Source organism: Tinamus guttatus, unplaced genomic scaffold, assembly GCF_059628265.1.
Source record: "Tinamus guttatus ecotype Peru unplaced genomic scaffold, ASM5962826v1 Tinamus_guttatus_pri_ptg000264l, whole genome shotgun sequence".
Taxonomy (NCBI): Eukaryota; Metazoa; Chordata; class Aves; order Tinamiformes; family Tinamidae; genus Tinamus; species Tinamus guttatus.
In genome coordinates, this window is record NW_028288798.1 from 669,871 (window position 1) to 696,088 (window position 26,218).

Consider the following 26,218-nt stretch of genomic DNA (forward strand, 5'->3'; position numbering starts at 1 on the left):
ACAAAAAGAGTTCCCTACATGCTTAATCAGTCTGAACTCCATTCTTTCTGTGCCCAGCATTCTTCTGGTGCTCTTCCTGTTCACTTTTTTTTTTTTTTTTTTTTTTTTTTTCTCCCCACTTTTCCCTCAGCTGATTTTGCTTTATTTTGCAGCCCTGAGGTTATTCAGCTGCTGTTTACTGTTAGGCAAGGATCTTTGCAATGGGCATAGAGTGTGTTGCGCTGGTGTGTCTGTGAGCAGGCTGCCTCAGTCCTAATGTTAGGACCTAACCTAACTTAGTTAGGTCCTAATCAAGATTTAGGTCCTAATCAAGTCTCAGTCCTAATCTTAGGACTCTCGTCTAGTGTTTTGAAAGTCATTCAGCTGCAAAGATACTTTTCTTTTTTCCTTTCTTTCTAAGATGTCTTCTAATGCAGTGTTAGTTTGATGAAAAGGAGGATCACTTAGTGATAGTTCCTTAGTCGAAATAATACCATACTGACCGGGGGGGGGGGGAGAAAAAAGGAAAATAAAAATAAAAATTTTAAAAAAAACAGAACACCCAATGATAGGGTTGTTGTAACCAGTAAAAATACCTCCGGATTTGTATATTGTTACAATAATTATGTTTGCAAGGAAGACTATGGTGAACCTGGAACCTCTGTGGAAGGAATATACATATATTTTCAAAGAAAATTCTGGAGACAAGCATCATGATGTTGCAAAAGAACTTGATCTCAGACAGGAATTTTATTTACAGAGAGAGGAAGATTTTGTCACTTATATAGTTGAATATTTTGTCAAAGAAAATGCCCAATTATTTGTATGTGGCAATGGGAAGAGACTATAGTAAAAAGTGATGTGTTTTTCACTACTTTTCCTGAAGGGGGAAAATAAATTTGTTCTATTTCTACAAATCTTGACAAAATTCTTGATTGTAGAGAAAGCTCTGATGAAGTTGCCAAGTCCAGTTCTTAGATCTTGATGATGAATTACCTTTGTCAGCAACATTTTATTCTGGATCTCCTGTGTTTGACTTCACGCCATCTGACAGTGGATATTTAGAAAGGTGATGAGGGATAGTCATAGTAATCTTTAGGCATTTATATTAACAAAACCTTACATAGCTCATCTTAAGAGGGAAGTTCCTTCTCTGGCTTTGTTCTTGTTGATAGAAAACCTATTCTTTATCTTTTATATATCTCATATATATCTTATATTATATATCCTGCTTGTGCATACAGGTGGAACTAGGTGATCTCTAGAGGTCCCTTCCAACCTTAACCATTCTGTGATTCTGTGATTTCTTGATACAGACAAAATGTTGTAATGATTTAATCTTGTTAGCTGGCATTTTTGTAATTTCTGATAAGCATAAGAGGCATTGAGATTTATGAGTTGTAGCTTAACTTCCTGTTTCTCAGGCCTTACTTTTGGATCATCCCTTTGAAACTTTCCCTCTCCAGGATTAAGAATCTTTGCACATAATATTATGCTGAAATAAGTCTGAAGTTGGTGTCTTTCAGTTATTCAACCCGGAGGCATCAGTATTTCGTTTGTGTGTTATAATGAGGAGCCTTTCCCTTCTGGGGGAATTGAAATAGTGTGACCAGCAGTAGGACATGCAGATAATACCTACCTGCTGCCATTGCCATTAAGGATCTTAAGCAGAAAGAAAGTAGGGGTATGTCCCACTAATCTTGTGCTTTGAGACTGTAAGACTCAATTATGAGATTCTAAAAGAAAAATCTCGAGACTCAGAAAAATAAGGTAAGTAATTTTTCCCTTTTTGATGATAAACAGTAAAATTGGCCAAACAAGTCTGGAGAAACAGTGTATTTTTTTAAGGATATCTTAAAATTTTGCTGTGAGAAATGCTTTCAACCTGATGCATTTAAATAAATTATAGAATAAAATAAAAGTTATGTATGCCTTATCCTTGTGTAACAATAAGACAGTTGCAAATTGTCAAATTGCCCTTTTTGATTGATGTCTCATGGCTAGAGAACCCAAGTAGAAGCTTCTCCATCTCTGATTCATTAGAACTGTTCTTGGGTTTGTTTCAACTAGCAGGTGTTCTCAGCTCAACCAGAGGCAACAAGCACCTCTACAAAAAAACCTATGTAAATTCAGTGAAAGCATAATTTTAGTCTAGAGAACTTCAGCCGTTTCCAGAATAAGGAACGGAAAGCTGAGAATCTGGGTTCATAGTATAAATTTCAGAAATTTTTCCAAGTCAAAAGTTGCTTTTGAAAAATAATATTTATTAAGGAAAAAATAGTTTTTTTTTTCCTATATTAGGTCTAAAAAGAACAGGCACAATCAGAGATGATCTTCATGGGAAAGTATGCAGGCATCAATCTGGTATTACTGAGAAAATATACTACAGGTTGTTGTTGCAGCTGAACAGCATAATTTCAGATTCACATTAGTAAAACTATTCTGCAATTATTCAGTAGATATTCAAATATTAATTGTGTGAACTATGGTGAATACAGCCTGTAATTCAGTATGATATTCAGTTTGTAATTTGGGTTCTCTTTCTGCAGGTTCACAGCAAACAGGGTTCCTCAATGCCCTGAAGGACAGTCCTGCAAGATATCCTTTTGCTGAAAGAATTTGTAGCTTTTGTTGTGTAATAACATCTGAGATGCCTTTTTTCTTTGGTTGTTTGCTCTTGTTAGATGTGTGCTTTTGAGACTTTCATCAACGACTTCATCACTTCCTGCACACACAGGATCACAACAGGATTTCTCACCAAATTTTGGAGTTAGGGAACAGATTAGCCTGTTCTTTAGCAGCACAGTATGTTTGAAAAAGTACTATACATGTGTGATGGAAATATGTTCCATATATTTGTGACGGAATTTGTAAATAAATCTCACACACAGGCCATGGTTTCATTTAGGGTTTTAATTATTCTGCTCTTTCTATAGTAAGCATATCTGAATTGGCAAGTGTAGAAAGTACCTGAAATGGCAAGTCAGAATACAAAAATTGGACTGTGAAATTACTGAAACCTTAAGCTGCTTTTGAAGAGCTGAATACTTTAAAGTATTCTTAATGTTGATTTAACTTATTTACAGGTTTTAGAAAATCAGATTTTCAAGTGTCTACTTCTGTTAGATTACATAAAAGTAAATATATGCATACACAAGGACTACTATTTTGTAAATAATATTCCTTTTGTTACTTGACACCAGCTTTCTGTATATTTCAGTGAGAATGGAAAGGATTCCTGCTCCTGTCTGAAAGCAGCTAACATAAAGGAAAATGGGAAGCTTCCATTTAATTTTCAGTTTACATTACTGTATAGACTGTAAGCTTTCTACTTATGTACATCTTTTGAATGGTGTATCTGGATAAGCAGCTTGTACCTTTCAAAAAGCTTCTATTAAAATAATGCTTTCCTGTGCATGTGCTAAAGCATCTTCGGTTGGCTTGGCTATTGTACCTCATACAGTTTGTTCTTTTCTACAAAAGATTAAAAAGAAGAAACTTTTCTTTCCCCTCTTCACAGTCATTGATTGTTATTACTTAGAATGGAATCATGGGAAAACATTCCATATGGATTTCAGAATTTTTTTAAGGCTTGTTTTCTTGCCCTTTTAATGTATACCAGTTCTGTGTCCTCTGAGGGATGTCACCATTTTTTTTCTCATTTTTCAAATAGAAAGGTTGATGCATCCACTTACTTAACTCAGTCCTCACTGAGTTGCTCTATTGAAGTATTTCACGTATTAAAGGCCAGTAACTAGTTTTAAAACTGGATGTGGTGAATGATGGCACTGTTTATACTCTCTCAATTGTCTGTGAAGCGTAATGCCATTAAAATCCCTTTCTTGTCTGTGAAGATAAATGCAAAGAATGATGTACAACTTAAAAGGGAGGGGGGAGAGGATAAAATGCTTGTGAAGGTATGCCAGAAACAATTTTTAAGGGACAAGTTCCATTCTCTAAAATATCTTTTCATTTTAATGACAAGTAACCCATTAAAACAATTATATCTATATTGTACATGAAGACATAGTTCTCTTTCCAGGTTGTCTTTCTATAAGTCAGATTCTGCAGATACAGCTTCTTCACATATGTTTGTAAATATAGTCACTGAGTTGTAAAGCAAGTGCCCTTTTAAAGCAAAGCCACAGTTGAGTTTTTTTTTTTTTTTTTTTTTGTAGAAAGTAATTTTGCAAAGCACAATTCTAAATAGCACAAAAACAACTTCCAATTAAAAAACAATAATCATTTCTTACCAAAGATTTGTCCCTCATTTTTTTCAAAGAGAGAATAGCTTTCAGTTGTGCTTAAGTCAAAAGGTAATTGATTAGACATTTCAGGATCCCTTGTACCAGAAAAACAGACTGCTTATTCATAATTTGTATTCAGACCTATACAAATCTGAAAGGCTGAATAGCACATTTTACAGAAGCAGACAGGTTTCATAGTGCCATACTGGACAATTTCACAGCTTAGTAACAATTCCTACAAGTAAAAAAATTGGAATTGTCCAAGTGAGTCTTCTCAGGCACCAAGAGAATATTGTCATCTCTTAGGATCTTGATGTGTGTATGGTAAGTGATACCATAACAGGGTGTTGAACCGAGTAACTGAGGAGTTCCCTTTCTTTGTCAGTAAGCACTACCGTGTGGTGGGAGAAACTCCAGTTCTGAACCCTCTCAAGTGTCACAGTGGTGAGAAGAGCTGTTACTGGTGTGCTCGGTCACACGCCAAGGCTGCAGGACATTCATTTCCCCCCTCAGCTTCCTCTTTTCAGCTCTGGTGGTTCTACCTCTTTGTCTGCGTTGTAGATTCCAAAAAACAGTGCTTTTCTGAAGTCTTCCTTAGGGCTTCTCCTTTCTCAAAGCCTTCTCAAAGCCTTCTCAAAGTTAGGTGGATTAGCTTGAGTTGCGCCTAATGTTTTCTGGCCGTTCCCCTTTCTTACACCTTCTGAATATCCATTCTTCCTCTTTCTTTAGCTGTGACTGTTGAGTGGCCGACAGAGGAAGCTCTTATCTCTGTTGGTTTGATTCTCCTTGTAGCTGGTAGAAGAACTGAGACACAGCAGTGACCACCTTGCTGAGATGCTCCTAGGTCATTCTGCTACAGTAGGAGCAGATCTGGTTAAAATGTAAACATCCTTTTTCTAAACAACTCTGAATTTGAGTGAAGTGGGAGTTAATGGGAATTACAGAGGTAATTTATTAATTTTCTAATTACTTAAATCACAGCAGACTGCAAAACAAGACTCTTGACTATTAATTTATATTAAGATATTTTAAGATGCTTAGTTCCATCCATGGTTTTCCTAGGCTATATCTCTATATAGTGGTGCGGAACTTTCCTGTTTTCTTACTGTTGATAGGTTCAGTGATAAGTGTATTATTTGTGTGTTTTAAAGCTGACAGTGTCCCTGTTATGGAATATTTTGAGGTGCTGTTGTCTTGGAAACTGACTTCATTAAAGGTTAGCGTATGGTTGGCGTAGAGATTATTTTTATCCTATTCTTTTCCTGTTGTCTTGTTCTTACTGATTTATTATATAATTTTTGTAGGAACCAAGGCCTTTTCTGCTCTTGATTCATGTTCCCTGAAAAAAAATGCTACTGAAGGATTGTAAAAAACAATATTAGAAGCAGCTGTATTCCAGGTTCCTGACTGTTGTTTATAAATATCAGTTTAAAAAATGGAACCATGGGCAGGCAGTCTTCTATAGGAAATTGCTCTTTGAGCTTGAGTATATAAAGTTTTAGAAGTACCTTCACTATCTTGTCACTGAGGTGGTGAAAATTTACAGTTAAAGAAAGGATATAAAGTTAGTAAATTTGCAACAATATATGCTGGCTGACTTTACTAGTATACCGTCCTCAATTAGAAAGCCTAGTTACTTTTCTGTGGCATTCTTCTAAAGAATGTAAAGGTGACTTGAAAGGGGGGAAAAAAAGAAAAAGGCAAAAAAAGGGAAAATGAGTGAAAGACATGAGCTCACATGGACTTAAACATAATTAGACAATCTGGTAGTGATTTTTTTTGATTTTTCTATAAAGTTAAGGTACAGGAAAATGTAATGGTTGTTTTTGCAATGAAAATCTGTAGTTTCACATGTAGTTTAACCAAATCAGTATTGAAGCAGTTAGCTGATTTATTAATGACATATAATTAACCAGCAATCGGTGAACCATACATTCAGAATGAGTATCAGTAGTAGAACAGGTAAAACCACCGTCCTAGACACTTAGGAGTTATTAATGAAGACCTGCAAAAATGTCCCAGCACCTTTCTTGTAACTCGACCCTCCAAAGTCCTGGTGATGTGCACTCGTGCACACATGCACACACCTCCCTCTCCTGGCACCTTCCTTCGTGGCACGCTCCTCCTGTGTGCTCCAGCTTTGCAGGAACCTTGGCTGCTCCCGACAGCCTGCTGGTTCAGCGTGCCGTTAGGAAAGAGCTGCACAGGTTCACATACACCCGTGTCAGATGGGACTCTGGGCACGTGGCACCCCAGAGGGCCACTAGCTGCTTGCAGACCGCTGGCAGCAGCGGACAGGGAGGATGCTGTGAGCTCTGGGGCAGATGCTGGAGAGTGACTTCTGACCACATCTTACCAGTTCCAGACCAAACCATATCCAGCCATGCAGGTGCCCCCATAGTTGCAAAGCAGAGTGTATCCTGTTACCACGGTGATTTGAGAAAGCAAGTGGATTTTGGACGTGGACCAATACCCTTCTGTATTGGGTAGTAACATTGATGGTAGTGTTAGGGTATCAGCAGCTTAACTTCCATAACAAAAGAAAGAAGAGTCTTAACACTTAATACATATAACTGGTCGATACAAGTTTACTCAGCTGCTGTTATTGTATGAGCACAGGTATAGAAACTTTATTCTTGATCAAGACTTCCTTTATACACAGAGTGTTTATGCAAACATTTTTCTTCTATTTTTTACTATTCAGTTAGCCTTAGGTTACCTATCTTATGTTTATTCTCCCTTTCACCCATTAGAAGTATTATTTACTGCTATTAATGTAGCTGTCTTAATAAAAATGTGGAAAAAATATTGGGTGAACATGTGAAATGTTCAGCTATTAAAAAGATCTGAACCACTCATCAGTAGTTTCTTGTCTTTCTCAGTCTGAAGACCCTTAAATAGTTTCTGGTGTAGATGTTATCCAGTGATCTATACGCTAAAGTTGACTGATGATAGGAATGCTTTTCTGTTGACCCTTTTGCAGGATCCTCAGGACTTCTAAGCAGTAGTGAAGTACAGGTTGGTAACTGTGATTTTTGTGATTGTAACTACTTGTTTTTAAATATAATAAATTTCGCTTGTGTTTCCTTGACTTTCAATTACTGTGCTGGAAGCTGTGGTGTGTTTTTTCTCTGTATGGTCCATTGTTGGTCTCTCAGGTTTTCACACTTATTTGATCAGCTCCAATCAAACAACAAATGAAGATGTAAGTTCATGGTATATTTCTACCTATATGTTTTCAAATAATAGTGATAACTAGATGATTAATTTTAATTGCATACATTTTTTTTTCTCTGTAATTCTTAAAGAAGTTATTACTGCATAACTTGTGATTTCCTCAGTAAGAAAGGAGGAGGTAACACGACTAAGTTTGATTCAGAATGTCAGAGGCGATCTCTTGGACCATGCTTATTTGCCTTGATGGTCTCCTGGTTGCCTAGTGTGTCCATGGTGATTTATCCTGTGTCTTGAAATAGGAAAATACAGAGAGTAGACAAAGAAGAACAAGCCAAAAGTGTATTTTATATATTTCAGTCGAGTAGAAAAACGCTGAATAGTTTTCAGTGTCTTTTTTATATGCAGTCCTAAATATTCTTTGACTCAAAAATTGCTTATTCTAAAAATTCCAAAATATGTTGACCTCTCATAACAAAAACTTTATGTTTTATCTCATCTTTCCTTTGAAATTTCTTTGACAGTGTGAGGGGTATAACCTTTAGTAAGAAATACGTATTTAATTTAAAGGTCAACTTTATACATTTCTGCAGTTGTCCTATTTAGCACATAAGTTTTCATTGATTTTTGGTGTGAAATTAAATATGACTATATGTGGAGGCTTAATGTGCTCTAGCTAAAAGGAGAAAATAAAAATAGGTAGTTAGATAGTGGTATAGAGTGCTTGTTGGAATTTGACGAGTAACCCAAATACAGTGATCCTAACATTTTTGATTATTGGATCAAATAATCTAAATTACTGCATGTTTAAAGTACTAATAAAGTTACTAATGATTGCTGATTTTCTGCAATTTAAAAATGATTTTAACTTTTTGTTGTAGCTATTTCTTGATGGCTGATAAAATTAAAAGCATCTCTTGCACTGCCACATACATGTTTTATAGTATGTAAATACTCATAATATCCCTCATAATTAATCTTGAGGAGAGGAAAACCCCAAACTTACCAAAATAGACTCAGAATGGACTGTGCCTCAGGCCCAGGTATCCAAGCAAGGAGCCTGACTCTAAAGAAATTCATGTCATTAGTAAGACAGAGGAGATACGGTTGTGTTCCTCCGTTATGAGGTTCAGGCCAGTGTTGTGTCTCTAGATGGACCCTCACGCTTCCATCTTTTTTTCCCCAAAATAAATCTCTCCCTCGGAGTGTTGAAAAGCTGTCAAATAATGTCAAAGTAGACTGCGATAACATGTGTGAGTTTCAAGTAAACTGCTTAATAACTTCATTTAAAAGCACACATATTTTAGATCAATACAGCCAGACATTTTACTGTGGCTGTTAAGTCTCTCACAAAAAGAAGTGTATGAGTGGCTAAAAGAAAGCGTAATTTGGGTGGAAAGGTAATGAAGACTGCAATTGCTTCATGATATCCGCAAGCCCTGTTGAGAATTTGGGAGAAGGAAAGGTTTTGTGGTTTTGTACAGCTTGAGTGCTCTATTGCTTGCTTTAGTGGTGTGTCACAATTGAACCTCTTCTCTAGAACATGCTATAATCTTTGTACAATTACATCCAGACCTATTATGCAAAGCATGCTCAGATGCTGAAATTCCTTCTGTAAATATGCTGACCCTTTGAGATTAGGGGCACTCTGAGTTTATGGAGGTAAAGCATGTGCTTTTAGAGCGTACTCCAGGGTTTTGGTGTACAGCCGTTCAGAATAACCCACAGCTCTAAGATGTTAGGAGAATGTAGTCATTAGTTTTCTCCAGTCTGGCTCTGACATAAGTAGCCTATTACAGCTTTGATAACCCTTAATTTGCCTCATTGCTTTTCTGTATTTTATTACATGAGGTGTGTCTTGTTCATATCTCTTCAGATTAAAGGATCGTGGTCAAATAAAAGAGGTAAAGAAAACTATAATCCATACAGTTACGGCAACATCTTTACTAATTGCTGCGCTGCTCTCTGTGGGCCCCTCTCTCCAAGGTAAGAGTATCAAAAGGATTATTAGCAAAAATTAGGCCAAATAGTTACTAATGAAAAAATACTCTTTCTGATTTCTTTGACTTAATAAAAGGATTTATTTTACTGGCCCTGGAGCTTTGACTAAATTTTCTTCTATATTAGACAGACAAATTGGAAAATTTTGATTAAACTAAGTTAGTGACCATATCCTGTAACATAGGTGAACATAAAGCTAACATCTGAAATTAAAATTTGTTGTTGTTGTTTGAACCTTTGCCACAGCAGCTACTGCTGGCCATAAAAAAAATCTGTGTAGTTAGGTGTTACAGGGCGAGTGAGGACTCTCCTTCACTCTACAACTTTCTCACCATTTGTCTTCATCCTTTACTTACTAGGATAAGTAAACTTTCCATAAAATTAAATGTATTTAGCTCAATGTTTCTCTTACTTTAATCCACAGATAGCTCAAGTCTCTAGTAGGCTTTCCTACTGATGAAACTTTTGACTCCATTCTATATGATAAATCAGCTTAAAGAGCAGCTGATATCTCCTGCATATTAGTACATTATGTAAACAAAGGATGTTCGGGGAATAGAAATTGTGAGGATGTATTGCAAAAATTCAAAATGACAAATATTTGACTAAAAATAATCTCAAAAAAATAGAATACCTAATCTAAAAGGTCTTGAATATAAGACAGCTTCCAAATAGTAGAAGTAGCTGACCTAGGACACCATTTTTGTTTAGTCCAGGTCAAACAGCATCAGACATTTTCAGTGTGACTGTTAGAGTAACAGAGCTGCACTTGGGATTAGTGAGCAAGCTTCAAAATAGTTTAATTAGGAAAATCAGCCAGAAATAGAACTAGATGCATCAAAATCTCAGATTAATTTAAAATATACTTTATGTATCTCTATGATTGCTTGAATGATATAATCAAAATTGCCAAATAGTTAACATAACCTTTTTTTTTATATAAATAAAAGAAAAAATAAATAAAAATGCCATTTGATGCATCTTGGATATTTATTGCCAGCCATTGGTCTTATGTCGACTTTGAGTAATGCCTAACCTTTTCAGGAGAGGAAGCCTGTCTTTTATAGCAGAGTAATAAAACCGCTGTATGATGTATGCTTCTGTTCTTATTTCAAAGCTCACTGCTTAGATTTGTTTGATACATGTTTGATGGAGGCCCAGTTCCTCTGCAGAGAGTGACTTCATCTTGTAGATTGTTGTTGTGGTAATGCTCCTATGTTGAGGATGTTTGGTTTTGTTTGGAATTATGTTGGCATAAATCTGAACTAGTGAGAAAGAAAGAGTTAATGATTTCATAGCACCATAATGTAGCAGTTGTGCCTCATTAGAAATGGAATTTCTGTCGTTGCTACTGTGAATATTTGAAATTCTGATAGAGTGGTAGAAGGTCACCTCAAGAGAGTGATAACATCTTTTCCTAAGGAGGAGATAACTGAGTTATGTTTTCCATATACTAGGTCAACACAGTAACCATTGTAGTGGGAAAGGGTGCCACTGTTTCCTGCCATTATGGATGGTGCCTTTCAGGATGGTGAATTAAAGGCCAGCCCTTTAATTCTGTTGTTTTGCTTTCAGTAGAAGTATGTGACATAAAATCTCAGTGCTTTGCTCTGAATCAGAGTCTTTTGTCTGACTCCAAACCAAAAATTTTTATCAGAAATATGTAAGATTTCACAATATTTGAAATAGAAACTTAGATTGATGTAAGTAGCAGCACACCAGACTTTGTCAGGGCTATTCATTCTGACCAGACCTATTCATTCTGACTGGCCTTGTCCCTGTGTTCTGATTGAGTTGGTAGTTTTTGTTTTTCTGAATCCCATCTAGCAGCAGGAATTATATAGGTGCCGAAGTATTTACAGCTTCTGCAGAGAGGTATTTTGTGACCAACTGTAAATTGTAAATTATAACATGCAATTGTAAATTATGCTCTGTTTCCTAGTCCGAATGTAATTAATCTAAATTTCTGCTTTTGAATAAAATTACTTTGAAATACTTAATCCTAGCTGCAAGCTAAGTCACTATTTATTCAGTTTTTTTTTTTTCTCTCCTTAAATTCTGGTGAAATGGACTAACAGCAATTAGAGCTTGAAAGACGTAATGTTCACATTTGTCTAAGAATGCAAATTCGCCAAGGATCTCTGTAAATAATCTATTTTTTTCGCAGTTCTCTGAAAGATAATGTTTCTTAATTTTGAAAGACCTGCCAGTGAATTCAGAATGCATTTTACATGTCAGCAGTAACTTTCAAGTCTTTATTTGGATCCACAGTAGTATTTTGGTGTACTAAATCATGAACTTTTTTATAAGAACCTGATTTTTGAAGGAGTGCTTTCTACAAGAAATTGTGGTCTGAAATGTTTTTTTAAGTGTTCTGAATATACATAAAAACTGTTCTGCAGGCCTTTGTAATAAGAGTTTAGATTTGTCTCTGAATGGTGGAAATTTCATTTTCTTTTGAGAGAGAAAATGCTGTCTTTTCTATGTATCCTGTTCTTATCTTCAAGAATTGAGGCTATCTTGACCAAGAGGCAATTTAGAGGTCCTGTAAATTAGCAAATAAAACCATTTCTATGCTAATTCTCTCTCAGTTATTTTTATGGCATTCTGGTTATTATCTCTTAGAAGCAAGCACTATAAAAGCTCTTGTAAAATTTGACAAACTGTGGTAAAAATTCGGGGACAAAAATTTTATAGCATTCTTAGCCTAGTGAAGTTTATAAAATTTTTAGATGTGAAGCGACACTGTTCGCATGGCAGGTAGAAGAGTTTTTTTGGCCTAAGATTAAAAATATATAGAAGTATAAGTGAGAACACCTAAGTTTTGGAATGCATTTGAAGCACACATGATTGAGAAATTTTGTCTTGCATAGAAGCAAAAAGTGCTAATGCACATGTAGAATACTTTATTTCAGCTTGCAGTTCAGTTTCACATATTATTAGCTGGCAGAACCAAAATGAGTTTTTTGATTCTGAAATTTAGAGTAAAATTGTTCTATTCACTGTTTATTTTATGTTGTTATATTACTTCTCTATTAATTTCTCCACAAATCGACTTATTTTTCATAAAATTTTCTTACTTCCATCTTACGAGTGCATAACTTTACTAAAGAACAGTAGAATAATGTTGTCTTAAGAGAGCTGTAATCACCTTGGTAGGTAAACTGTCTAAATTAGCATTCCTCTTTCTCTCTAAATTTCTTTATTAAGTAGCTTGTAAGAATTATTTTTTTTCCTTTGGTCTTGGTGTAAAAACTAAATAATAAAATACATTTTAAAGTGGATATTCATTCAAAATGTGCTAGTGAGTCTTGTATTTTGTTTCTGAATCTTCTTTTCTTAGTATCTGCTACTCAGCTTTTAAGTCTTTTGACTATGACAAAAATCCAGAAAAGTTGCAATATATATAATGATATGGAGGGATAGTAGTTAACAATTATCGTGCTGATGAATAGACACAAAATGTCAAGTTTGAAGGTGAATTGATGATGAATTAAGGTCTGTTTCGTCTTACACTCTTTTCCTTTTATTAAGAGGAAGTAGTTATTTATAGGAAATATTTCTTATTTTCTTTATTCCACAGCTTAATTGACAGAAGAGGATTTATACAGCCAGACACACCACAATTAGCAGGACCGTCAAATGGCATTACTATGTATGGGGCCACACAGTCTCAGAGCAACATGGTAGGAATCATCCCATAATATTGTTCATCAAGACCCCTGTGAATGTTTTCCTTCTCCACTTTCATGTGAACTAATCAAGTAATAACTAACTGGATACAGCTGACAATGGGTGGAATGACTTTGCTTATTGACAATAATGAAAAAAATCAAGGCCTTTTTTAATGTATGTTTCACACAGTGTAATACATATTGCTCATGGATTCTAAAAAAGCAAGGCTTTTCTACGGTGTTGATTTATTGAATATGTTGGCATTTTGATTTTTTCTCTTGACACCTGCCATGTTTTGAACTGGAATATTCAAGTGATACGGACTTGCTCTGGTTCACTGGTTTCCAGCTAAATGTTATTTGGTATAGCAACTTCCTCATTCAGTGTTTCCTCCTTTGCATTGCCGTTTGCGTAGACTAACATGCTTTAAAAAGCAAAGATTAACAAAAAAGAGTTTCTAGGGGAGAAGAAAGAGCAGGACACTGAACTTCCAGTGAACAAAAAATGGCGACTGGAGTGATGCAACAAAAGCTTTTAAATGTCTACTGAAACTGTGCCAATAGTTCTTACTATGTTTTTTGCTGGTAGCATTGGCTATCATGATAGATAGGATTTCCTCTTTCTGAAGATTTGAAGATAGGATTTCCAAGAAGACAATAACTGGAAAGAAATCTTTCTTCCCAAGGGCAAGCATCTTACGTGCCTATTTCTGGATTGTTATCCACACCTCTTTACAGTATATGGGTTCTAAGATTTTATCAAAGAAGCTATGAATTATGGACTCCTCTTTCTGCCAAAAGAGAGGCGATCACAAGGCCTCCTAATGTACAGCCTTTCTTTTCAACAAAGAAATGGTTCCCTCACTCCCAGACAAATTAGTTTTAGCGCTACTTACAAACTGATATATACATCTTGTTGCAGTTCATAAGCTGTTTCTACTTACTGTTTCTAGAATTAAAGGGAAATTTTGTCAGTCTCCTTAACGATTAGAAACTCAATATTCACTTTGACTCTTTTCTGAAGTGCAGTTGAGTGAAACAAGATAGTGCCTATACAAATTTTACTCAAGAAATGTAACCTTGAAAAACTAAAAGAGGAAAGGGAAACTTAGAAATATCCTGAAGTCTTTGCAGGTTTGGCCCTACTTCTTCACTTTGTCAAGGCTTCTTATTTATGAGGGTTGTTAGCTCCCAATAAGTCCTTGGCGTTATGTTATACTGGCACTTTAGAATTTTTTTTTTGACATAGTAAGAAAGCGTTAGCTAATTGTTACTAGGTATGAAAGGGCATATTTGTTGTTAATTTGAATATAGATTGACTACATTTTTCCCTAGAAATGAAAAAGTCTGTTATAGTATGATTTAAAGTCAAATTGGTAGCTCTTATAATTCTAATGGTGCATTATTTGTAAATACACAAACACAGATCTTCAAGGATTAGAGCTTCTTAAAACCTGGCAAAACATCACAGGACTCAAACTGGGAAAGGCTTAGATGATACAATGGTTATCAGAGTCACATTTAAAGCTGTTGAAATCTTCTGCTGTTGTTCCCACAAATGCTCACCCAGAAGAAAAGAAGAAGCAAAAAAAAAAAAAAAAGTTTGTATTTTGCATACAGGAGTACCTTCAAGACTGTGATGCCGTTTTTCTCAGGGTATTATTCCTGGTCTGTATCTGAGACCGACTTGCATCTAATGGCAGCTGGCTATCTGTATGATCTTTCAAACTTGCAAAAATGTCTCTCTCGAATTTTGTTGCAAGCTATAAAAACCTGGTTTTGAAGTCCCAGTCTCTCTCTCAACACTAACTTCTCTTCCCTATTTAAAGTAGCACATTTTTTTCTGAGTTGGTTGGAGCATAAGAAATAATACATTAATTTCCTATTGGCAACAGTACAGCAGGACATAACTTCACTTTTGTTCCTTCCCTCTTTCTCTGCTGTTAAGTGGATGTTTTTCCTTTCCTGAACAGGCCAGGCCCCCTCCCATCTCTCCTGTATTTGTTGCAAGCTGCAAACCTGATTTTCCTAACTTGCATCTAAGACCTCAGACTCATCCATAGAACAGGCTTATTTTTTCTACCGCTGTTAAGTCACATTGCTGCTAGCTGACTTGTTCTCTGCTGTTCTGTCCAGTTACCAGTTTTTCCGTTCTATTTTAAATATAGACAAAATTAAACAAATAAAACTTCGTCCTTCTACTTAAACCTTTTTTTCCCCATTAGTGTTCTCATTCCCAGGTCACTATGTAGTTGTTTTCTGGGCTTTACAGTACCCATTTTTCTCAGCTTTCTCCCCAATACAGAATCCTTGGTTCTTCCGAAACAGTTTAGGAGCAGCGGTTTTGGGAACACCAGCCATTCACTTGTTCGCTTCTGAGAAAGAAGTGCAGAATCTTCTTGAATGAAAGGCTTCAATGAAATTCTTGAATGAAAGTGTGCTTTATGACAGAAGTCAAATAAGGCACACGGTGGCCTGTTGGTTTGAGAGGAGAAATCTCCATAAGATCCATGGAAATCCTTTCCAAGTTCCTAAGCTTGGATGTGAACATTAAAACTCCCTTGGTGGATTGATAGTTTAGATGACTGACTAGCTCCAACCCAAGACTTCAGTCAAAGCAAATGAGTAGATTATGGGATTTCTTTTTACCAGCCACCTCCATGGTGAAGGCTGGGCAGCAGATGGGAGATGGTTCCATCTTCCCTTGGGAGAAGTAGCATACCCTATGGAATTAAAGCTAGAGGCATAAAATGAATAATACATTCTTAGAGCTGAGCAGACAGGCTCCAAAGAGCCAGCCAGTCTGAAGGAATATATGTGAAATTGCAGCTTGCATGTTATGTGGTTTCAGAAAAGGACAAATAAAGTGAAACTCCATATTTTAGAAGCATATTTAGACAGTAGTCTTAAGCTGTAATTACTGTTTAAATGGGCAGAAATATAGCCACTTATACAGTGCCATAAGTAATCATGCTATTTTAGCAAATTTACCTTGATTAAGTATAGCGAAACATTTATTAGAAATCTGAAGTGTGTTCCAGTACTCTTTATGGCATGACTGCTTGGATTTTATCCTAGAGTGTGTTACATATTATTCTCTCTATAGTCAAACTTAATTTCCAGGTGTTATGCTCGTTAATCTATATATTGTCCTAAAAGGTCTCTCCTGCCCTACCAATGGGATAGGCAGGAGGCAGGTTTTAATGAGTGTCTTCTCTCTTTACACTTGCAGTCTCTCTCATTCTCTAGTCCGGCAGTCTTCTGAGTAGTCCACAGAAATGAGTAGGATTAAAGAGAGTGCACAAAGATGACCGTGTAACTCTTTTTCAAGAGAAGGTATATGTATGTGACTGTCTTATCCCAATTATTTTATTCTGTAAATTATCTTGTATTTCTCTTTGAACATCTTAAGTTCGATATAGAATTCCAGATCTCACCTAACTGGGCACAAAGAACTGCTTTAGTTGTCCTGGGTTGTCATATATGAAAACAATCCCTTTGACCTCTTTCCTGCCACAGTGCATTGCTAACACTTTTTTTTTTTTCCTCCCTATTCTTATGATTTTTCTCATCTTTTTCTTCCTGTTGACTGACAATCTTCTTACCCATTGACTGGCAATCTTTTACCTATTGACTTACATCTTTCTAAACAGAATTCTTATGCCCCAGCCATCTCATTTCTGGTCATTCTTTTATATCTCTATGTCGCCTAGTCTTAAAATTTGTCTTCCTTTTTTTTTTTTTTCTTTTTTTTGGGAAGGAAGGAATCATTTTTTACATTTAAACTTAAAGGATTATCAGTCTAAGTTTAGACACAGTGCAATATGTTATCTTTTGTTCAGGGCACCATCTATGGGACACCATTTTTACATTTAAGAGTTTTTATGGTAATTTTCCCTTTGGGACTTTTGGTATTTCATAGAGGTTCTACTCTATTTTTGGTATTAATTACATTTGCCACAATCTCAGGAAATCAAGATTGCTAGGAATAATCAGTGCTTCATAGACGCTCAGTATCGTTTTTTTTCTAGACCTTTAAAAACAGAGTTGTTTTCTCCTTTGTACCTCCTTTAGTTTACTGAGGACTGAAGTTAGATTTAGCAGAGGTTAATTTGTTCTGAAGGTTAGTTTCCACATTTTTTTCTTGGTACACTCCCAGTATTTTAATCTGTTTTTCAAAATAAAATTAATCTGATAAATTCATTATTCAGCTTTATTGTCTTTAGAAGCATGCTGCTTGGAGTTAATGAACTGTAGGCATTCATATTTCCAAAGTATTTCCCTATTGCCTTCTATTGCTAATTATTTTTATAAGCTCTTCATTAGGTTGATTGCCCAAGTATCTCTCTTGTCCTAAAGAGATTTTTTTTCAAGAAGCACAGCATCTCATCTGGTATGAAATCTTGATATTCCCTCTGTTTATTATTTCCTTCTCTTTCATCTTACGGGTCATTTTCTTTGTATTCTGTTAAAGCTTTTATTTCTCCATAAACCGATCAGCTACTGTTAATTGAATCTGCTGCTTCTGTAGTACTTACCTTTGTCTTAAAAGCCTGAGTTGGTTCTTAGGTTTGACGCAGGATATTTTCTTCTGTAGCAGTTAATTATAGAGAAAAACAAAATTTCACTCCATGCACTTTTTTTTAAGAGTTATTAGTTTGGTTTATTTTTACTGTGAATTTTTCTCTAGAAAATTCTCTATTGCCTTACCAAGTGGCTTCCTTTGCATCAGGGCTGGTTCATTTCTCTGTTTTAAAGTAATTAGCTTGTCCCCTTGCATTCTAGGCATCTCTTCCTCAGTGCTTAGTTCCCTTGCCCAGTTCCCTTGCTTCCAGTTCTCCCTTTCCTTTCTTGGATGACGGTTCCTTGGCTAGAGCGGTGCTTTTGTTGCTCATACTTACCACTCCTAAGGGAAGGAATCCTTTTATTGCGTGTGTGCAACTGTTTGTTGCAAGTGAAATGTGCAGTGGAGTCCTTTCAAACATCCACATCAATATTTCTAGCACTGATCAGGAAACAGGAATCCAGCAGACCCAGAAAACATTACTCTGAATACTCTAGCATCCTTTAGCTTCCATATTCTGATCATTAGTCATAAATATTTCTACCCTGACTATACACTGTTTTCCAAGGATTTGGGAGTTTTGCAAACATGGTTCCTTGTGTATTTGCTCTCATGCTTTACAAATGTGATTTTCTTTGCCCAAACCAGAACTTAGGGATCTAATCGAGTCCAGGTTACTACAGCAAGTTAAGGTTGAAAGAGGATTTTTCATTAAAGCAGTTTATTTCTCAGACGCAACATGCTAAGGGCAAAATACAGCAGTGAATCTGCATTCGTATTTTGTTCTGGGTCAGGGTATGCTCTTTTGATCATCCCCATTTACTGCATTTTTGTTCACATCACAGCAATATCAGAGCACATGAACTACTATTTTTCTGGGGCAAGGTATGCTCCCAGAGTGTACCTAATGTGCTGTAACATGCATGGGCATTCACTCCACAAGAACAAGCCACAGCTAGTCCAAAATAAAATCCCTGGGACATGGATACTTTGTCATTGGGCTCTCGGAGCTGTTTCTCTTCATACATCCACTGCTGTTGTGCTGCACAACATGCTCCTGTGACCGCTGTCTTCGTTGGGTTTGCTGCACAAATCTGCAGCACCATGATTTTGGGTGTGAACTCCTGCAGACATTGTGAACAGTTACACAGCTCTATCCCTCCGCTCTTTACCCATCCAAGTATCCATCTGTTATGGTATTTTAGCATCCTTTTTGTTACTTATAGCACTGTCATTCAGTGCAGCCAAATCTCCACTGAACTCGTTTTGGTATTGTTAGTACTTCAGAGATGCTGAGATAACTCAACTTTTTTTTTTTTTTTTTTTTTTTTTGCATCTTCCAAAAACTGTAACATTTCTTTAATGTTATCAGTGTTAGAAAGTATTTAAGAAAGTCGATTTTAAATTCAAAACAATCTCTGGTCTTGGCATTAGAAACGTGAAAATTATATTGCCATGTACAAGAGCTTTGTTAACATGTATGTTTTGTATAGCCTAGCGAAAAACAGATTTTCTTCAATAAAAAATAAAGACACTGTTTCCTTAGTTATTTGTATTTGCTATTTGTGAAATAAATACATAATTTTAGTTTTTGTCTAATTTGCTTTGGTTTGTGCCTTTTGATGTAAAAAATAAATACCAAGATGGCTAAATAAGTCTCTGTATACATTAAATTGAACTTCTCTATTTACAGAACTTGCTTCAGAATCTGCTGTTCCTCTGAAACAGTAGAAATTGTAAATGAAAAATAAAATCAGTAGGTCTGAAATACAAAGCCACTAGTGGAATAATCTCTATTGGTAGATTTTTAACTATTTAGACTTCAGTGCTTTTTTTTTCCCTTTACATTTGTAGTGCTTTTTTCATTTTGAAATGCTAGTATTGAATAATTTATGTGACTTGTAACTGCTAAGACTTTTGTCCATATAACTTATTTAGAGTGAAATATGTAACCAAGGAAAACCATCATTCCAGCCCGGTAACAAATACAGTTATTTTTGTGAGTTTTGTATGGGCCATTTAAAATGAAGAATATTCTACTGGCAGAGTATTCATTGTATTTGCCATGGATTTTTTGAGAGCTTCACTTAAGAAATCTAACTTTTCTACTGTAAACCCTGTTTTAGTGACCTTGAAAGCTGAATCCTGCCTGTGTTTTACATACAGTATTTCATATTGATCACTGCTCATTAAATGAATGAAGAGTGAAAAGCTGAAGTTACGCATCTGAATGAGAGAATATTGTAGAGGTTAATAGCTGATTTGTTTTAGCTGTTTTTTCTCATTGATCCATAAAATCAGCTTTCCGTTCCAGTTCATCTCTATATCTTATCAGTAAACTTAGCACGTGACTAGATATTACTGATGTCCTTACCCCATTACGATGTGGTGTGCCATCTCCAAAAATCTTGCAGGCTAACTCAACTCAGCTCACTGCACCAGAAAGTGCATGAAAAAGTAGAAATACATCCCATTTAGAGAATTAGGCCTTACATCCATCCTTCCCCCTCCTGCAGATGCAGTTGTTGGAATGTCTTTCCTGGGGGCAGAGTTATCATGTGCAGGCAAGTTAGAAAGTGCCTTTTTAAAAACAAAATGTAAAAATGTGGGGGGAAGTGGCAGGGAGTAATGCACTCCAAGCCAGGTTAGGAAGAGAGCTTTAGGAAAGCAGGAAGTGAATGGAAAAGAAAACCAAGAGGAGATATACAACTCCTGAAAACGTTTTCATAACATTTTGTTTAATGGAGCTTTATGAGGCTGCTTTATCTTTTAGATGTTGGTTCAGTTGAAATGCAGCAGAATTTGGAGAGAAAATTAATTCAGGCTATACAATAAGCTCAAGCAAATTACCTTCAGTTATTTTAAAACTGTGTGCTTGCGTTGCCTGGAATGCCTTAAGTAATGATTTGCTTTTGGAGTACTGAAGCTTTACGAAGGCAATAAATCAGCTCCTAAAATTACTTCTTTTTGCTGTACCCCAGCGGTTGTAGGCATTACTTTGTTATTTAACATGTTCTTTGACTACTGCTTTTCGGAAAGATGAATTTTATTTGTCGTCTTTAAGTTGTTAAATTCAGTTAACGGCTTTGTAAGGGTTGCATAGCAAGGTTGGCTCGGAGGCCTGTTGTTTAATTTAAACCAGCAGGGGTGAATGACAGTATATGTATCAAGAATGAATTAGTTGCAGTGAATTACTACTTGAGAGCTTAACTTTATAAGGTGCTGAGAATCTTCTTGCCAGTAAGGTATTTATGCAGGGTTTTAGTCTTAACCCTATGAATAATCTCCCTGAAATGATAGGAGACTCCTTGTTTGACTGGGGCTACTCATCGTTTTGCAGGACAGAAAGTTGCCTAAGGTTGCGTAAAGAATTGCTTGACTGAAAGCATAAGTGCTGGATAATGTGTAACCAAGTAAGGATCAGACTTCTGCCTCTCAAAAAGTACTTGGCATGGTGCCCTAACCCACTTGGACACATTTTCAGTGGTACCTGTCTGTTCTGACACGATAGTTGGCATGCACACTTTGTATGTCATGTGTATTCACCCAGCCTTCAGGTATTGTGTGTTAGAATTTAAGGATCTGAAAATACCAGAGGAAGCTTCGTTCATAATGCTATTTGTGATATGCTAAAGGAAACAAAATACTTTCTATTATTTTACATACAATATATCACCATGGATTATTAAACTTGAATGGGCGTTGTAAGGAATTGCTGCAATGCCAGTTTCAAAGGTTATGCTTAGGTATATCTTAACCTGAAGCTGGATTTGTAACATCTGACAGTAATTTGATATAGATCTAAGAAGTTATTGACAAAAAGCAGAGCATACCACTTGAAATGACAGCAGTAAATAGGCTTATTTTAGTCCTGGGTATGTTCTTTATTCTGCTTGCTTGCTTCCAAGTTTTATCCTCATTACACTGAATTTATTGTTGTATTCACTAAGTGTATAATGTTTCTCTTATACAGCAGAAGTATGAAAAATGAATTAAACTGAATTTTGAAAATCTGCAGTTATAACTGTTCAGACTATGAATTAAATATATACTGTAATTGAAAGCTCTCAAAAATCATGCTGATGAGTGTTAGAGGAACTTAATTTAGCAATAGCTGTACAAGAGAAGTTCTTACTAAGTGACAAGTATTAAAGCTCACCAGAAAAGATTAACTGTAAATATTATTTGAAAAGCAGTTATCTCTATTTGCTACATCCATTTAGTCAACCATTATTGAAATACTCACCTGTATTGTCATCTCAAGGAAGGAATAATAATTTTACATTCCTAAGTGCCAAATCAAAAGCATTCCTGGTAATACCTACTGAGCTTAAATAGTTTTATGTAATGCTGGATTTGGCTTGTTATCACACAAGTGTTTGCCAGAAAACTTGCATTTTGTATTTTGAACCTTCACGTAATCTCAGTTAAGCACATCAAGATAAAAAAATAGCCTTGTAGATGTCCTTTAGAAGAATACTATTATGTGATAGACCAGGAAAATAAAAATTTTGATCATGGAGACTATATCCTTATAAAATTCCCTGCATCCAAAGTAATTTTTGTTCTGGATCTGTTCCTAGATCGTGTGATGACCAACAAAATAAGAGATTTGCCTAGTGTTTTTAAACTCGGAGGATACTTGAATTATCCCCTTTGAGCCTTTCTCTGAACTGCTAGCTAGGGTAGGCTAAACTGGGTAGCAAGAAGTGATTTCACCTGCCTGCTGACCTCCTCTGAAATCCAGGAGGCCTTGGGGTGGCCCGTGCTGTTAGCTACATAAAAATGAGTTCAGCAGGGTGCTCTATGTAAGCAAAGCATATGAATTACAGTTCTTACAAAATACTATTTTGGAAGTAACTGAACACCATTAAGTGAATATTGTAGGTGTTTATCTTAGCCTACTTTGACAATAAGGCAAAACACTGGCTTGGTTATGCATGTTTTTATTTTTTATTTTATTTTTTTCCTCCTGGGTAGCATGATATGGGATTTTTGGGTGGCTAACCATGGAATGATACTAATGGCTTTCTTTTTTCTCTTCACATCCCATTCTTTTCCATACCTTTTGTCCATTTCCTCCTTTTTTTTTCCTGTTTTGTTTGCCTTATATGATTTTGACACCCTTCCATTCTACAGTGTGACCAAGATCAGTGCATTCAGAGCACTAAATTCGTTTTGCAGGCTGCTGCCACCCCCCTACTACAGAGTGAGCCCAGCATAACTAGTGAAGAGCTACCTTTACCAGGAAAGACTACTATCAGTGGGCCTTGTGCAACCCTAACTCTAGGGCAACCAACACCACCATCTTCTATGCCAAATCTCACATCAGATTCAGGTTTGACAGACATGATACCATTAAAAGAGGAACATGAAGGTCATCAGTTTCTTACTCCTGAAGAAGCTCCATCACCCCCTGGGATGCTGCCAAGCGGAAGCCCTATTACACACAGCCATACAATGCACGTCCTGAGTCTAGCCAGTCAAGATTCACTGCATGAAGACTCAGTACGTGGTCTTGTGAAGCTTAGCTCAGTTTGAACAGCTTTTTTTTTTTTTGATGACATTGCACCATTTCATGGTGTCTACATAAATCTTTACTCAACAGGAATGACACTGTAAAACTTTGAAACATGCCTATATAATGGAAACTTTACTGCATAATGGAGTCTATTACAAAGACAAATTATTTTTTCAATGGAGCGATGGCATTTTTTGGCCAGGTTGTTAATGATTGTGCTTTGATGGTGACTACATTTTATTTTTAAGCCAAGCCAGAAGCAGTCGATGATAATCTTGGTTTTCTGAAGCTTGAGTACAACAAGTTGGAATTCAGCTTGTAGCAAAGACCATTGTACAGTACAAAAGAGAGAGACTTGGATGTAAGTGTCATGCTCTGTGTTCTATGCTCTTGTAATACACACTTGTAAAGGCTTACCACACTTGTGGCCAGAATGACCTGCACTTACATGTTATGCTACTAATATTTGAGATAGAAAATTACCATTCCATTTGTTAATAAACAAACAAAAAAGACTACCGATACGGATTGCATGCCACGCTACAGTATGTGTTACAGTGGTGTTGGTATTAAGAGAAAGTGCTGCTTTTTTATTTGTGACTTTCCAAGTGCTGTTTCATTTAAAGACAGTGCAACAAACTTAACTAATAACTAATGGACTATATTATTTTTTCAAATTATTAAAATTTATTTTAAATTAATCAGTGGTGCCTAGAAGATGGAGAATTACTGATTTGATCATGTTACATATCATTTAACCTTCTGTTTAAGTGTTTAGAGTGAGGTATTGTGTTGTGCCATACCAGAGATCCTTCCACTCCCTGATGTGATACAATTACCTGTGGACCTCCAATAAAATGACATCCTCTATTTCTTGGACATGTGTACAGTTATCCTTGCACAGTTTTCCTGGGGAAAAAGAGGCAAGTCATGATTTGATGACACAGTCTGTAAAGGTTTCAAGTTGAATATATTTACATAACAACTGGAGATAGTGAGGAAAAGCTGATTATAATTAGTGTTGCTTCAACTTATTTATGGTGTTGTTTGAGATGTATATTTGTTCCCATAGAAATCTGTGTTTGGAGATGGTGAAGTTAGCATCTGCTTGCACCCTGTTCCTTTGCTTCCTGTCATGTGGCTAAAGAGTGAGGGACTTAAGGCTCAAGATAGAGAGAGGGAGGTTAATGGGGTAAACTTGAATGGTAAATGGTGCACTATAGCTGCTCAGTGGCCATCATGCTTCATTTGTATTTTCCTTTATTATTTTGAATATAAATGTTCATTTCAGAAAATTATTCTGTGCTTTTATTTGTGTTTAACAAAAATACAATGATCAGGTTAGTGGGTTTTTGTCTTGTTTGTTTTCATTTGTAACTGAAGAGGACTTTAGTTAAGCTAAAGCTGCAATATTGTATTTGCCATGCTTTTCAGGATGTGGAACCTAGATTTTTCTTTTCTCAGGACCAGCTAAGTTCAGTATGTGCCTTATTGGATGTTTTTATTGTGTGAAATTGTTTAGCGTTTAAGAAATGTGATTAGCAATTAAGAAATTTCTGTATGGTTCATGCATGGTCATTTACTGACATCAAGCTAAAAATCTTTTTATTTCTATTTTTTGGTGATATTGAGGACAATCAACTTGTAGAAATTCACCCACGCATGCTATTCTAATATCTGACAAGTTACTGGGAAAAAGGAAAAAAAAAAAAACTTCTCTAAGATTTCGTAAGGAACTATATTCGTAAGGAAGATTCTGTAATTGATTATGCCAGCTTTGACCTAATTCAGTGTATAGAAAATAGCAACCCTTTCTTGCCATAGCTGTACAAATGATCCACAAAGGAACATGTGGCAAGCGGGTCTGTCCCAGCTATTGAATCTCCTTCTCAGCTCTTTCCACACTCTGGGATGCTCCCAGGTTCATTCCCCAGCCAAATGCAGGTGCCCGACACTTTCCCAGTTGCCTGGTCTCCCATTAAATGAGCATTTTTATTTCTGAGTCTATTTTGGAAGAGTTGGTCATGCTCATAGTCTTGGTTTCATCTTTCCCTGATGCAGGGATTTTGACTTTACACCAACTTTGTGACAGCATTTGTATATCCTTAAAACTATCAAGTAGTGCACAAAGCTGCACATTAGCTTTATGCACATGATAAAATTAGTGACAGTTTTAACATAGAACAGAAGGGAGGAGGATGGGGTTACCAAGGGATGTCTATGCGGCTTTCAGTGTGGGCTTTTCACTTTATGAACCTTCTCTTTTGTTGATAACTGAAAAACAGTACCTAATAAAATTACCACAGATGTGCTAGCTACATATTTGATCAGGCAGCTTTTTTTTTGGTCACTGAGGTGATGAGATTATTTATCAAAATGCTATCTATATCTTTAAGGTTGGTATTTGAGAACGAAATATTTCAAGCTTGTCTGTGTAGAAATTTCTATCACCCTTATTTTAAACCTATTTTCCCTCCTATGTGTGTCAGTTTTTAAATGGTGCCATCTCTCCCCTGGCGGCCACAGCTGCCGTGTGAGGACATCTGCTGGGAGCCCTGGGAAGCAGGGCCCGGAGCGCCTGCGCTTGCGGAGTCGCGGGCCTGCATCGGGAGCAGGCCGGGTTTACCCTCAGCCTGATGGAAGTGGAGTCTCTAAAAGGATCTTCAGTCTGTTCCCCTTCACCTCCATCACAGCCCTCTCCTGTCACGGGAAACTGAGCGTGCATCTGGAATGAGTCAGCAAAGCCCCTGTTCCTCCCCGCACTGTGGATGGAGTTGATTTTACTGTGATTGCAGAGCGGGCACACGCGGCACTCCAAGCGATAATAGTGCACAGGGGTGCAGGGGTGGTTTTCTTTCTGTGCTCCTGTTCTCCGCAATGAGTATACTGGCATTAAATTGCGTTTCTTATGTTCATCTGATTTTAAGATGTGGAATATATATGAACGATCATATTTACAGAGAAGTGAAGCTGGTTGGTTTGTCTGATAAAACTGATTCTGCTTTGGATTTTTTTTCATTAATGATTTTTTTTTCCTTTTTCAGTGTCTATACACTAT

At 36.3% G+C, this 26,218-nt stretch overlaps 1 protein-coding gene and 1 long non-coding RNA gene across 5 annotated transcripts in view; one reads left to right on the plus strand and one right to left on the minus strand.

Annotated features, from left to right (window-relative positions):
• The window catches only part of ZDHHC14 (zDHHC palmitoyltransferase 14), a 113,782-nt gene extending 89,752 nt beyond the window's left edge, over positions 1 to 24,030 (plus strand). For 2 of the 4 annotated variants that reach the window (XM_010221339.2, XM_010221340.2), the window contains exons 5-9: positions 2,529 to 2,577; positions 7,329 to 7,431; positions 9,277 to 9,386; positions 12,985 to 13,087; positions 22,779 to 24,030. In XM_010221339.2, the coding sequence (XP_010219641.1) occupies positions 2,529 to 2,577; positions 7,329 to 7,431; positions 9,277 to 9,386; positions 12,985 to 13,087; positions 22,779 to 23,180 (767 nt within the window). In that variant the 3' untranslated portion in view covers positions 23,181 to 24,030. The remainder of the gene's footprint in view (positions 1 to 2,528; positions 2,578 to 7,328; positions 7,432 to 9,276; positions 9,387 to 12,984; positions 13,088 to 22,778) is intronic. The other 2 variants (XM_010221341.2, XM_010221342.2) reach the window with 1 other exon arrangement.
• The window catches only part of LOC148594267 (uncharacterized), a 507,147-nt gene that overhangs the window by 133,762 nt on the left and 347,167 nt on the right, over positions 1 to 26,218 (minus strand). The window lies entirely within an intron of this gene.